This window comes from Mustela nigripes, chromosome 1 (genome assembly GCF_022355385.1).
Source record: "Mustela nigripes isolate SB6536 chromosome 1, MUSNIG.SB6536, whole genome shotgun sequence".
NCBI classification, from domain to species: domain Eukaryota; kingdom Metazoa; phylum Chordata; class Mammalia; order Carnivora; family Mustelidae; genus Mustela; species Mustela nigripes.
Window position 1 is genome coordinate 45,518,517 of NC_081557.1, and position 15,312 is coordinate 45,533,828.

Consider the following 15,312-nt stretch of genomic DNA (forward strand, 5'->3'; position numbering starts at 1 on the left):
ACTCCACAGGCGCTTTGTCTAGGGCTTCCCCTGTTAAAATTTTTCTGGGAAGTCATTGCCAAAACTAGGATTACTCTTAGAGGTGAGGACTCAGTCACTATTCCTTGAATTAGAAATGAAAATGCATGAGTGGAAGGCAAGAAAGAGATGTGCATGGGAAACCTAGTGTTATTACTGATCTTATCAGTGGTAATCATCCCTACCTCACATTACACCCCTAACTTAAGTTTCATGAGGTCAGGGAGGGACTTTCTCTATTCTGTTGCTTGTTGCCTCAAATCTAATAGAAGCTAATGCATATAAGGATTGATAGATATGCAGATATGTAACTATGAAAATCTTTATAAATGAATGGAACATCTTGATGCTAAATCATACATTCTTGCTATGAACACAGTTGCTGTCACATCATGTAATTCAGTTATTCTTGAGACACCTGGGTGGCTCAGTCATTTAAGCACCTGCCTTTGACTCAGGTCATGATCCCAGGGTCCTGAGATTGAGTCCTGCACTGGGCTCTCTGCTCCCGAGGGAGCCTGCTTCTCCACCCTCCCCTTTCTGCCTGTGCTCACTCTTTCTCTGTCAAATAAATAAAATCCTTTTTAAAAATTCAGTTATTCTTCTGGTATCAATAACATACATATAATTCCCCTTTGATACTTTTTTTATTTAAGTATAATTAACATACATTAGTTTAGGTATACGACATACTGATTCAACATTTGTATACATGGTGAAATGTTCACCACAGTAAATCAAGTTATCTATCACCATAGGAGGTCATGAGAAAAATATTTTTCCTGTGATGAGAACATTCAAGATTTACTTTTGTAGCAACTTTCAAATTTGCAATACAATACTATTTGCTACAGTCACCATGCTATGCATTATATCCCCAGGACTTATTTTATAACTGGAAGCCTTTACTTCCTGATCCTCTTCACCAATTTTGCCAACCCCTAAACCCTGGCCTCTAGCAGCCACCAATCTGATCTCTGTATCAGTGAGTTTTGTGTTGTTAAGTACCAGACAGAGAAGAGGTCTTTGGCTAAGAAGTGCCTTCCTTCTGATCACTACAATCAATACCACTATGCTGTCCTCATCAGACAGTCGGACTCTGAGCTCTCTGATCGCCTTCAATTTCAACCAAATATACCAAAAAATACATCTATTCTTAGTATCTCTGCATTGACCACCCAACTGTATGCCATCATTGTTCCCTTCCTGAATTTGTGGTAATCCAAAACGGTATAATCACTGAATAAAATCTATCAGTTTGTGTTAACAAAAAAGGAAAAAAAAAAAACAAACACTAGAATTCAGCAACTGAACTTACAGCTTAAAATATCCAATGCAAGCAAAACTGATGTTCTGTTTCCATAAATGGTGGTATTTATTTCAACGAAAACAGCACCTATACCTATAACCTACAGATCAACACTATAAACCGTGAACAATTGTAAAAATGAAGCAAAACAAACAAAAACATGAAGGCACTAGAGACTGACAAAACACTTAGAATCTAGGGTGTAACAGACAATTGGAAGAAGGGAATACTACTAGACAAGTTTTCTGGTTTTATAGCTTTTTATTTGAAAGCAAAACTCAATTGGTAATGAGTGGGACAAGTTAAAACTCAGCAGCATACAGATTTACTAGCTTGACGAGCAAGAAAAATGATTTGTGGCTATTGCAACAGCTGAAAAATGGTAGGAAAATGTAAAGAGAGATTCAGAGGAGAAAATCTCAAATTGTACATACACACTGACCAACTCTTTGAACTACACTTTTGACAGATACCAAGCCGCCTAAATGGAGCTGAAGGAACCGACCAGAGATTTCAGCTTCTGCAAAATGCATGAGAGAATTTTGAATCTGATTTCAACCAAAGGCTTGAAAAAAAATATTCTTCAGAAAAATGAACAGAATCCAAAGTCTTTACATCTCATTCACAATTCTCCTGGGGGAATTTTAGATATATGTTAAAATTGTTTAACACACAAAGAAATTAATGAGGCCCCTACTCAAGAACAAAGGCAATCAATCAATGGTGATCAACTCCAAAATAACGCAGATGTCAATTTATGACAAGGATTTACAACAAGAAGACAATACTTGAGAGCAGCTATCATATCCAGGGTAAATACTATGAAAGAAAATATGTTTATAATAAGCAGCAAATAGGAAATGTCAAAAAACAAATAAAAATAGTTTCGTTGATTGAAATGCTACAACTAAAAGTTATAATCACTCAAAAAAATTATCTATGACTGGATTAAGAGAACTTCAAAAAAGAAACACAAAAGAAAGACTAAGTGAACATAAAGATTAGATTAAGGGTAATTAACCTGTATTAAAATGAACAGAACCTCAGTCATCTGTGAGGGGCGGAGGAATCAAGGTACTAACAACATAGGCTTAACCACAGACTAACTATTAAACTACAATGATAACAAAATTATAAAGGTAGTTGAATTAAACGGAGAAAAGTTGCATGTTCATTTCAATACATGCAGAAAAGCATTGCACAAAGCCATTCTGGAAGGAAGAGGTGTTCAGAAGGGTGCAGGTAAGCTACGTGTAGGTGAGCCTCAGGAAAAGAGGCTCTACACAGAAGTGGGTGAGGTGCTAAAAAGGTTCAGGAATGTGGTGGGCACAGGATGATGGGGCCTGGACAGTTCCAAGGATTGAAGTATGGATAAGCAGTCTGAGAGAAGCAACATTTAGAAAATTTGTAGATGAGTGACCCATGGTTTGTTACATTGAAAAATGAGACAATGCCAGCATCATAGTCTAGGAAAACTCCAATACGATGGGGAGGAACAGCCATGGAAAGAGTCAAGACCATGGGTTGAGATGTGGAAGACTCCTCAAACGCCTTATACTCAAATTCATTCTGTAACCCAATAACCCAGTAGCCACACTGAGGTCTGTATCTAGAGTAAGCACTTTGATGATTTGTGCCTTGTCTAACACCAGACTTTTTATTATGGAAACGTTTTCTACAGTATACCCCCAGAATCTAGGCACACTTCTTGGACACCTCTATTTCCCAATAGTGTTTCCCTGAGGAGAAATATTGGGACCCCAAGATACCAAAATTAGTACAGTCCACAGGCCAAATTGGCACAGACATCACTTGTCTCTGATCTTCTGAAAGGACAAGGTTTAAATTTAAGTTGATTGGATTCAGTGTGATGTCCACTGCAAGAAAAAAAATAAAATAAGATCAGGTGATTAAATATGGAGCAGGTTTATCTGGTGACATTGTGAAGAGGGAACATGGGAAGTGGCTAGGTAGAGCTTGTATTGATGGATTGGGAAGGGGGTGAAACACTGGGGAATGTATTTCATATACATATACACACACATATGTGAATATATATGAAATATATATATAAATATATATATGAAATATATGTATGAATATGTATTATATGTAAAGGCATGGACCTAAGATCATGACATCACACTGAAATCACAAGTTTCTGAAAAGACATTAGAAACACAGGGCTTCTTACCCCAGTAGCACTGGACATGTGTTAGCTCTGAAATGATAAGAAGATTCAATGATGTTGATTGGAAGCAAATGATTAAGCACCAATACCTATCTCTTCTCCGGAGTAGGGCCAGCAAAGGGGAGCCCTGTGAGGCTATGAACTGGTGAATGAGATAATGTACTAGTCACCTTGCCATTCCCCCTTAGATAGAACCACATCTCTCTCAGTAATATCCCTCCTTCTCTGAATACACTCCTCCTTTCTATCCTCTCTTTGCAACTATACCAGCTCCCCAGGTTAGTTGCTGACGTCACAGGAATCTCACTTCCGCCCTCCTGTCCTGCTCTCCTCACCTCTACACATGCGCAGCACTGTGCTCAGATCTGGAGCATGGAATACACTCGTCCGTCTTTTGGAAACAGTTTTTGGCTTCTTCAGTGTCCAGATCTCACTCCTAGGCATGACAAAAAATGTTGACCCTACATCTCTTACCTTGTATTCTTCCAATACAACTGCCTTTCTCTCTCCTTTCATGCCACAGATGCACGTGAACCTTCCTCCCTGAGAAGCCTGAGCCGGGGAGTAGGGAGAGTTCTGATGCTGAAGCCAGAAGAAATGTGCTCATGTCGATCTTCTCATTTACTATTTGTGTAATCTTGGGAAGGTCTTTACCTCAACGAAACAGTTTCTTCAAAAAATGGAGTAATTAACCTTTTTCTTGATATCTCATGGACATAGTAGAAAATTTGATAAAATAACATGCAGAAAAAGCTTTTGCTACCCCTAAAAAAGATATGTAATATATGGGCAAGTCAATTACAGTGGGTCTTTCATGGCGGCCATATGTGTGTCTTCCCAGGCAGATGGATTAGTACTGAGGCTGCAGTTCCTAGCTATAATGTGAGATCCATAAGTCTCTTTTTGAGAGCCTGTGAGCTTGTGCTCTAGTCCAGAACCTAAACCCCACTGGTGAGACCTGCAAATAACATTCGAGATTTCAGTCGCTCTTGAAAAAATTTAGAAAACACTTGGCAAAGGAGAAGTTATGGCCACGGAAATACAAATGGTTAGAATTCCATGCATTTCTAAGGAACTTAATTGTCAGATGGGTTAGCAACTTAAGCCACAACAACTACAGTTTCCCATGTAGGTTTTTAACACGTGACTAGACAGAGATTAGTTATGGCACCAAGGTCGATGTCACTAACCCTGAGGTTCAGGTTTTGTTTTTAGAAATCTAAACAGAACACTGTAGAATAACCTAGTCTTTTGTATTTCCATGTAAATGAAATAAATATAAAGGAGCTGACCCTATAACCTATTTGGGGGCCTGATGAAAACTTCCATGTGATAGCACAGGCACCTATAGAATACAGGAATGAGCACAAGGGCAAAGTCAAGTCACAAGAGTCTGATAGTTGAAATCCCTGGTCCCTATTACCCTTACTGTCCCTAATTCCATGAACCCCAACCACTGAATTTACTAGCACAAATTCTGATCTACTCTCCATAGATAGGGAACACTCAAATCATTGCCCATGACCAGCGATTTAAAAGAATACTACAACCAAATATCTCTGATTTGGAATATTTTTCATTCTGATTGACCATCAGAACACTCTTATGGCTACAAACCTTTCTTCATAACACACAAGCACCACTCTTGGTCACCCAAACGTACCATTTCATGATTCCACTCATGTCCTAGGAAGAAGAGAGAAAACACGAGTCAAAGAGTATATAAAGATTAGAGCAAGATTAATGAAATAAAGAACAAAAAAGACTAGAGAAAATCAGAAAAATCTAAAGTGAACTATTTAAAAATATCAACAACTGACAAGTTTTTATGCAGACATACCATGAAAAAAACAGAGAATACAAATTATTAAAATCAGGAATGAGGGCACTTGGGTGCTTCAGTAGATTAAATATCTGCTTTAGGCTCAGACATGAGCCTCAGGTCATAATCCCAGGGTCCTGGGATCGAGTGCCACCTCAGGCTCATTGCTCAACAGGCAGTTGTCTTCTCCTTCTGTCCCTCTCCCTGCTCGTAAACTCTTTTTCTCTCTCTCAAAAATAAATTTTAAAAAAATCTTATAATAAGGAATAAAAGTGAAGACTTTACTGCCTACTTTTACAAAAATTAATAGGAATATAAAGCCTATGAACAATTGTATGCCAACAAATTAGATAATCCACATGAAATGGACAAATTCCTAGAAACACAGAAACTACCAATACTGATTCAAAAAATAATAGAAATTCTAAGTAGTCCTAAAAACATGTCATGATTAGACTGGAAATCAAGAACTCCCTGGAAAGAAGTCAGGCCCAGATGGCTTCGCTACTGAATTCTGCTAAAGGTTTAAGGAGGAAATATCAGAAATACTTTACAAATACTCAAAAAAAACAAAAAAAAACAAAAAAAAAACCACACACCAGAAAAGGAGGTTATAGTACCCAACTCATTCTATGAGGCCAGTACTACTCTGATGCTAAAATAAGACAAAGACATCACAAGAAAAGTGAACTACCAGCAAATATAGATATAAACTTCAACAAAATACTAAAAAACTGAATCCAGCACAATATGAAAGAATATATATATATATATATACACCATAGTCAAGTGGGACTTATCCCAGAACTATAAGGTTGGTTTAACATAAGAAAAGCAATTAATGTAATTCACTGTGTTAACAGAATAAAGGTAAAAACCACATGATAATTTTAATAGACACAAGGAAAAAATTGACAAAATTCAGTATCCCTTCATGATTGGGGAAAAAAAAAATAAAAAAGGAGTAAGAACAGAAATAGAGGGGGACAGAGGAGAACTTTCTCAGGCTGATAAAAGGCATCAAACTCGTGGCTAACATCATCCTTAGGATGAAAAACTGAATTTTCCCCCCTGAGATTAGGTATAAGACAAGGATGTCTACTCTTACTACTTCTATTTAAAGTGGTTCTATTTAAAGAGGTTCTAGTCAAGGCAACTAGGCAAGAAAATAAAAGGCATTTATATTGGAAGGAAGTAAAACTATATTTATTTGCAGAATACATAGTTTATATATAACAAAGCTCTGCTCCATACACTACTTTTAGGTAACCTCTTCCACTCCAGAAATTTCAGCTCACATGAGTTGCTGTTGATCCCAAACTTTATATAATCTAATCATGGTCTGTTGTCTCAAATCATGTATACAGGCTAATACAATACACAATGGAAAAGAAACAGGTGCCACAAGCTCAGAATTCTAAAATATAACCTACTACTCACCAAGTATATTGTGTCCTCTCTTATGCCCACTTGTCAAGTATGTTACCAATATTCACTTACTCCTGTCCCAAACACTAAACATCCTACCAAGCCAATCCTTTCCACATCCTTAACTTCTTTTGGTTAGTCTGCATTTCCACATCACCACCACTGTGGATTTATTTGTTTTTAACAATATATACCAATATTACTTGGCCTTACTCTTAAATGCAACCAGCTGGATTTACAATCAAAACAAAGGAATGGTTTTGCTCCTCTGTATTAGTATAGTTTGGTTGTACATGAAAAAGAAGCCAACTAACACTGCCTTAAACTACCCCCCCACTTGCCACCCCCTCTAAAAAAACCCATGTGGCCAGAGAAATACTATTTCAGTCATGGATGGATCTGGACAGGGATTTTCTTCCCTGTCTGTTGCCTTTACTCTCAGGCTTTAATTGATAGCAATTTGAAAATCTCCTGGTTTAAATTATTTTCACTGATGTAATTCACATGCAAAAGGAAAATTTTCTTCAATGTAGTGACAATACAATTCTGATGCCTCAAGCCACTGACCAAAATTGTGTCATACGCCCAACTTTTAATGCCCAACTGTGTAGTTTGTGGAAATACAGGAATTAGGTAAACTAATTTATGTAAGATTAACCTATCCATCTTCCATGATGCTGATTATCTCAGCCCCAAACAAGTACATGGATAAAAAAAGACATGCTCCGTTTCGTCAGAAAGAAATCCCAGGTGTTGTTACCAGGACAAGAGTGAATGGACACTGAGCAGATAAAAATAATTGGTGCCATCCTCACTCCATCATTTAACTGCCTATTGTCATTCACTCGTGTCATGATACAAAATCTGAAAAACAAAAATGGCCCAATGTAATAAAACTGTTACAAAAACATTAGTAGCAGAAGTGCCTCCTTCCTAAGGTAAATAACCTAAAATCTCATCTAAGTTTTTATCCATTTTCAAGTTTGGCATTTCTCTGTTAGCTCTTTCTTCCCAGTCAGTGTTGAGTGTAGCCTTCATGCAAACAGCCGCCCCTCTAGCAAACAAAAAGCCTATGATAAAATGACCCACCCCAATCACTGTAGGTGAAGATCCAGATAAAAGAAAAGCTGTTTAAGAACTCTTGGGAGAAGGTTAAGGGACATCACTACTATCAACAGCATGTATCTTTAGAAGTTGGAAAGGAACACCCAAACGCCCTAATCTAGTTAAAGAGTAAGTCCCTTGGTTTAGCCCATTTGTCATTCTTTGAAGCTGTTACCTAAATAGGGGAGGCTAATCCCACAAAATTTATAACATTTATCTACTGAGCACTGTTTTTATTACAAGTAACCAGTTACCAACTTAAGCTGGCTTAGTGGAACAGATGCTTGGGAAAGTGACATAAACACAAGAGTCTTCGTGAAGTTGACAATTCAAAGAGTTGTGAAGAGCCTGTGGATGTTCTACAAACCAGGCACAAGGAATAAGCCTGCAAAGTTTTTGTTTTTTACTCAGATATAATAAAATATAAAAAAAAAAAATGACCTAGCACTATAAAGTGCACAATTTAGTAGGTTTTAGTATATTTACAATGTACATTTACCATCAGCACTATTTTATTTCAGAACATTTTTATTATTGCAAAAAGAAAGAAACCTTACCCTCAGTAGCCATCATTTCCTATTGCCTCCTCTCCAGTCCCTGGCAATTCACTAATCTAATGTCTGCGTCTATGGATTTATCAATTACAGACTTCGTATAAATGGAATTGTACAATAAGGGCTTTTTGTGTCTGCCCTCTTTCACTTATATTTCCATATGGTAGCATCTATTAGTGCTAATTTCTTTTTAGAGCCAAAATATATTATATTATTTGTAATATATACATTATCTTGATTCTTCAGTTAATGGACAATTGCCTTATTTCCACTTTTGGGTTTTTATGAACAATGCTGCCATGAACTTTTGTTTACAAGTTTAAGTGTGGACATGTTTTCATTTCCAGGAATGGAATTGCTGGGCCATATGGTAACTCTATCTTCAACTTTTTGAGGAACTGCTGAAACAGCTTCATCATTTTACAACTTCACTAGCAATACACGAGAGTTCTAATTCCTGACATCTTTGTCAACTCTTGGTATTGTCCATTTTCCTGATAGTATTATCACCGTGGTTTTGATTTTACATTTCCCTGGTAGATATCAATCATCTTTTCAGGTGCTTATTTACTATTTATAGATCTTCTCTGGTGAGACAGCTATTCAAGTCCTTTTTAAAAAAAAGATTTATTTATTTATTTGAGACAGAGCAAGTGAGTGGGGAGAGGGGCAAGGAGAGGGAATCCCAAGTAGAATCCACCTTGAGTGTGGAGCCTGACTCAGGGCTTCATCTTTTGACCCACGAGATCACAACCTAAGCCAAAATCACAAGTGAAAGCTTAACAGTGTGAGCCACCCAGGCACCCCTCAAGTCCTTTATCTATTTTTAAATTAGGTTGACTTTTTACTGTTTTTTTTTTTTTTTTAAGTTATGTTTATTTGAGAGAAAGAGCAGAGGCAATGGCAAGCCAGGAGGAGGGGGTGGGGAAGGAGCAGGGAGAAGGCCAAGCTAACTGCTGTGAGCACAGAGTTAGATGTGGTGCTTGGATCCAAGACACTGGGATCATTGACCTGAGCTGAAACCAAGAGTCAGATGCTCAAATGACTGAGCCACCAGGAGCCCCAGGTTGTCTTTTTATTGTTTAGTTGTGAGAGGTTTTCTATATATCATGAACACTAAACCTTAACCAATATATGATTTGAAAATATTGTCTCCCATTCTGTGAGATGTTCTTTTCACTTCTACATGGTTTCCTTTGATGTACAACAGTTTTGAACTTTGATGAGCTCCAATTTATTTTATTTTTGGTTGCTTTTTGGTGCTTCTGTTTTTTGGTGCCCTATCTGTAAAGCTATTGCCTAATGCTAAGTCACAAAGATTGATTATCTATGCTTTCTCCTAAGAGTCTTAGAATTTTTGACTTTTAACTTACACTTAGGAAAGAGAAAAGGGAAAAACTTAAGATACAAGCATCAGAGACAAAGGAAAGCAGCCAACATGTGAAATCAATTATCCTGCTTTCTGCTTGACATCAAGAAAAAAAACAAAAACAGCATTTGGAAATCCAGAAAAGAAAAGGGAGAAGACAGATAATCAAGCAAAAAATATGAAAAATACGGAATTCTCTACCATGCCTCAGGATCATAGTCACAATATTAAGGCTTAAAAAAAAAAAACCTGTATGAATTTAAATTGTTCCTTCAAGTGTCTATAGATTTGCACTAGCATGTTTTCCTGACACCAGCGGACTTTCTGGCACACACACTCACATACACACTTGCAGACTCTCTCACCTCTCAAGTATAATGCCTCCTATCTATACATTTGCCCATCCTCCTAAGAAAAGACTCAATGTTCTATCTTTCCATGTTTTAAAAAAAATCTAACAAGAGAAGTTTATAATAATAAATACAGATTTGGGGCGCCTGGGTGGCTCAGTGGGTTAAGCCATTGCCTTCGGCTCAGGTCATGATCTCAGGGTCCTGGGATCGAGTCCCACATTGGGTCTCTGCTCAGGAGGGACCTGCTTCCCTTCTTCTCTCTCTGCCTGCTTCTCTGCCTACTTGTGATCTCTGTCAAATAAATAAATAAAATTCTTAAAAAATATTAATAATAATAAATACAGATTTTTAATTTTTTTAAAGGATACATTTCTTATACCTGAAAATGCATGTATTTGCCGTGGCTAAGATGGATGAAAAGAACCTGACAATTGTCCAACATTGATTGGATCACAGATAACAGGGATCCAGCAAATATCACTGGATACCATGGATCTTCTCTCCATGTATTCCCTTACTTCATTAAGTAATAAAGTAGGACACTCCCCTGGAATGTTTATATTCAATGGTCCATGATATCGTGAATGGATGGCAAAGAAGGGTTCCACAAAGCCAAAGGAACCTCTGTGAAAACCTGAAGATTAGAGCCCAAGGACACAGAAAATAAGGTATCTTAGACTGGGTTTCAAGAACTCCAGATTGGGGCATTCCTCTTACCTGTAGCTGGTCCACTGCTGACCATTTACAGCGATGCTCTAGATCTGAGATGAGATCTTTTACCAACTGGGTTTGCTGAGCCAGCTCAGCCTCAGCCTCAGCCAAGGTGTCCAATATCCTCTTCTCCTCTTCTTCTAATTTTTGCAGTTCTCTCTGCTCTTCACTGTCCAGAATGCTTCTAAGCTGATTGAATTCAGCCCATATCCTTTGTCTCTCAATCTGTATCTGGGACTGCAAGGTTGGATAAACAAAAGTGGTAAAGAATCTATCTGCCTGAAAACCTGCTGTATAAGGGGTTAGGAACTAGGAAAAGAAATATTTTTCTCTGAGTTCCAACCAAGAGGGAAATGGAGGCATGGGGTCAATTTTGGGGAAAGCTGGACATTTTTCCTATTTTCCCTTTAGCACCCATCAAAACAGGCCTCAGACTATTATCTAGGCCAACCCTGGGATCAAATGTAAAACCTAAGTGAGGTTTAGGTTGCAGGTGGCTGTACTGGACACTCACGCCTCCCTGCATTACCACACTTCCAAGTTTGAACTTTGGGGAAAATCTTGGTCCTTTGCCCACTGTCTTCCACTGGAGGTTCAGAGAATCACTGGAAAAGAGGAATGGAAGACAGAATTTTCCATCCTTCCTCACCGAGAGTCTATCTTTATTCCCAATTCCAAACACTTGTGTGTGCTTGTAACATGTCCGCTCTCTAGTCCTCTGCGTAACAGGGACAGGACAGAGAGGAAAACTAATCAAATGGCTTCTGGATGCATTCTGTGTCAGGCAGCAAAGAGGAAGGGGCTTGTTATTTGGACTGAAGATCCTGTCAAGATTCCTGTGTCAAAAAACCCTTAGAGGGACGCCTGGGTGGCTCAGTTGGTTGAGCGGCTGCCTTCGGCTCAGGTCATGATCCCAGCGTCCTGGGATCGAGTCCCACATCGGGCTCCTTGCTTGGCAGGGAGCCTGCTTCTCCCTCTGCCTCTGCCTGCCACTCTGTCTGCCTGTGCTTGCTCTCGCTTCTCTATGACAAATAAATAAAATAAAATCTTTAAAAAAAAAAAAAACCCTTAGAAAGAGTCTCTTCGAGGGGCGCGTGGGCAGCTCAGTGGGTTAAGCCACTCACTGCCTTTCGCTCAGGTCATGATCTCAGGGTCCTGGGATCAAGACCGGCATCAGGCTCTCTGCTCAGCAGGGAGCCTGCTTCCTCCTCTCTCTCTCTGCCTGCCTTTCTGCCTACTTGTGATCTGTCAAATAAATAAATAAAATCATTAAAAAAAAAAAAGAAAGAAAGAAAGAAAGAGTCTCTTCCTACCTTCCAGGAAATCCTCTCTTCTCTGATGTCTGCTTCAAACTTCTCAGCTTTCTGCTGTTCTTTCCTCAGCCTCTCCAGAGCTGCCTGGAGTTTCTCCTGTGAAAGAGAAGTCACATCAGATAACTCACATCAGGATTCATCATCACTCTATGAGCTTTCTCAGCAAAGAATAAATGGGGAAGGGACGCCTGGGTGGCTCAGTTGGTAAAGCAGCTGCCTTCGGCTCAGGTCATGATCCCAGCGTCCTGGGATCGAGTCCCGCATCGGGCTCCTTGCTCAGCGGGGAGCCTGCTTCTCCCTCAGCCTCTGCCTGCCATTCTGTCTGCCTGTGCTTGCTCTCTCCCTCTCTCTCTGAAGAATAAATAAAATCTTTAAAAAAAGAAGAATAAATGGGGAAGAAATCAGGCTGATGCCTGAAGAGACCATTTACAGAAACTGTGATTAGAATCTAAGATACAGAAGAAAAGCTAAGGAGGATACATTCTTTGTTCCTGGGTGTCACCATCCCTCACCAAGAGTAGCCTAGTTCTCTCTTTTCATTGAGAACGGATTCTGATGTCATGAGAAAAATGCTACACTCTTAGTGACACTCTTTCCAAATCCAGTCCACAATGTTGAAGAGCAACCATCCTGCTGAGGGGAAAAATGATAGCCAAGCTCTCTACCCACATAACAAAAGGGGCAAAAAAAGAGAAAATCTCTCACCCTTGGCCAAGAGTAAGCTCAAGACTCCAGGCTAATCCTTTTTTTTTTTTTTTTAAAGATTTATTTATTTAGAGAGAGAGAGAATGGGAGTGAGGGAAGGGACAGAGGGAGAGAGAAAGGGGAAGCAGACTCCCCACTGAGCAGGGAGTCCCATGTGGGGCCAGATCTCATGACCCTGAGATCACAAGCCAAGCTGAAACCAAGAATTGGGAGGTTCAACTGAGTTAGCCATACAGGCATCCCAAGGCTCATCCTTTATGTATGTGGAAAGAATACGCAGAAATGTCCTTCATGCATTGGAAGCTGAGCATAGTGTAGGAGACAAACATGGAAGGAGATTACAGGATTCAGTACCATGGTGCCAAGGTGTGTACAGAAGGATGGAAAGGTGAGATTTCCCACCAAGTACCACCCTCCCCTCTTCCTCCCTCCATCCTGGGCCCTACCTGATATTCCATGACTACTTCCTCCACAAGGAACGTGTGGTGACCACGGTGCTCCTGAGACCGCTCACAAACCCAGCAAATAACCTTCCTATCCTCCTTACAGAAGAGCAGGAGTTTCTCTTCATGGCGCACACAGAGGTCTTTCTTCAGCTTCTCCTCTGCGTTCAACTTGAACTTTCTGATTCTCTCCATCATGTTGATCAGAGGCTGATTCGGACATAAGTTTCTAAGTGAGTATCTGACACCACACATGGGACAGCTGCTTTCCTCTCCTGGGCTGATCTCTGCCTCCATGGTATTCACAGCAATGCAGGCTTGACAGGAGCTGTGTCTACAGTCTAGAGTCAGGGACTCTGTCAAAAGCTCCAGGCAGATGGGACAGGACCCCTCATCTTGTATGTTCAGGATTTTTGAAGCCATAGTATGTCTCCCCTGGTTTCTTCCAGTCCTTAGTCCTGGAGCTCTTCTTGCCTAATCGTTCATGGATGGCTGGGCAGATGGAAAGGGGATGAGGTAAGAACGACAGGAATAAAAAGGATTCTAATTGTGCAGATACTGAGGATGGGCCAAAACCAAAATGCTGAAGGACGAAAAAGAAGAGGGGGAGAAAAAAAAGAAGAAACGAAATTCAGTGGCCTGGGTAAACTGCTAATGCCCCAGGCTTCTCATTTGCTCTTCTTTAAGCCTGAACGATCCATCCTTTCATCTGTGCCTGACTTCCTCGTATATACTTCATCCAACGGTCTCCTTAAGTATCATTTCGTCAGAAGGACCTAATGATTATTTTATCTTTAGCACAATTACCAATACATCATTCACTACACATTTGCCATCCTTTCTTATTATCACTCTATGGTATCTTTTTCTTAAATGCCCTATGCCTAAAATATAATCCACACATAGATCAGGCCCATTGTTTTTATTCACTGCTGTATCCTTAACGTTGGAAGGCACAGGAACACAACCTTTGATGAACATATAAAGAACCTCCTTGGGGCAGCTGGGTGGCTCAGCTGGTAAGCGGCTGCCTTCTGCAGATGCCCTGCGGCTGGCTCCTTGCTCAGCAGGAGGCCTGCATCTTCCTCTCCCATTCCCCCTGCTTGCGTTCCCTCTCTGTCTCTGCCAAATAATAAATAAAATCTTAAAAAAAAAAAAAAAAGAACCTCCTCCTTTCTCCATAGTTGATTAGACCTCTTTTTTTAATCAGCATTCCATCTTTTTGTTCCATTAATTATCAGTTCTCCAGTAGGTAAATGTTGGTACCACTGATAGTTTCCACATAAGAAAAGCTTACCTCCACATATTATCTGTCCCATACAAAACCCTTCCATTACCTCATATTTACTCCCAGAGACACTCACAGAAACAGTCAAGGCCACAATAGGGAAAGAATTTTACCACTCAGAATTGTAGAACCAGTTACAATTTATACATCACTTTGACCCATTTTGAGAAACAGAGTACTTTATTGAAATGTGTAAATTGAATGCCTTGGGGCAGCTGGGTGGCTCAGCTGGTAAGCGGCTGCCTTCTGCAGATGCCCTGCGGCTGGCTCCTTGCTCAGCAGGAGGCCTGCATCTTCCTCTCCCATTCCCCCTGCTTGCGTTCCCTCTCTGTCTCTGCCAAATAATAAATAAAATCTTAAAAAAAAAAAAAAAAGAACCTCCTCCTTTCTCCATAGTTGATTAGACCTCTTTTTTTAATCAGCATTCCATCTTTTTGTTCCATTAATTATCAGTTCTCCAGTAGGTAAATGTTGGTACCACTGATAGTTTCCACATAAGAAAAGCTTACCTCCACATATTATCTGTCCCATACAAAACCCTTCCATTACCTCATATTTACTCCCAGAGACACTCACAGAAACAGTCAAGGCCACAATAGGGAAAGAATTTTACCACTCAGAATTGTAGAACCAGTTACAATTTATACATCACTTTGACCCATTTTGAGAAACAGAGTACTTTATTGAAATGTGTAAATTGAATG

The 15,312-nt window shown here is 39.6% G+C and overlaps 1 protein-coding gene across 1 annotated transcript in view; it reads right to left on the reverse strand.

Moving 5' to 3' along the window:
* Window positions 1-105: 105 nt before the first annotated feature.
* Window positions 106-15,312, reverse strand: part of LOC132023583 (E3 ubiquitin-protein ligase TRIM34-like) — a 19,465-nt gene continuing 4,258 nt past the window's right edge. The window contains exons 2-8 of the mRNA XM_059409552.1: window positions 13,324-13,903; window positions 12,173-12,268; window positions 10,866-11,096; window positions 5,182-5,204; window positions 3,854-3,954; window positions 3,522-3,548; window positions 106-3,204 (exon numbers count right to left, since the gene is read on the reverse strand). Of these exons, the coding sequence (XP_059265535.1) occupies window positions 3,023-3,204; window positions 3,522-3,548; window positions 3,854-3,954; window positions 5,182-5,204; window positions 10,866-11,096; window positions 12,173-12,268; window positions 13,324-13,743 (1,080 nt within the window). The 5' untranslated portion in view covers window positions 13,744-13,903 and the 3' untranslated portion in view covers window positions 106-3,022. The remainder of the gene's footprint in view (window positions 3,205-3,521; window positions 3,549-3,853; window positions 3,955-5,181; window positions 5,205-10,865; window positions 11,097-12,172; window positions 12,269-13,323; window positions 13,904-15,312) is intronic.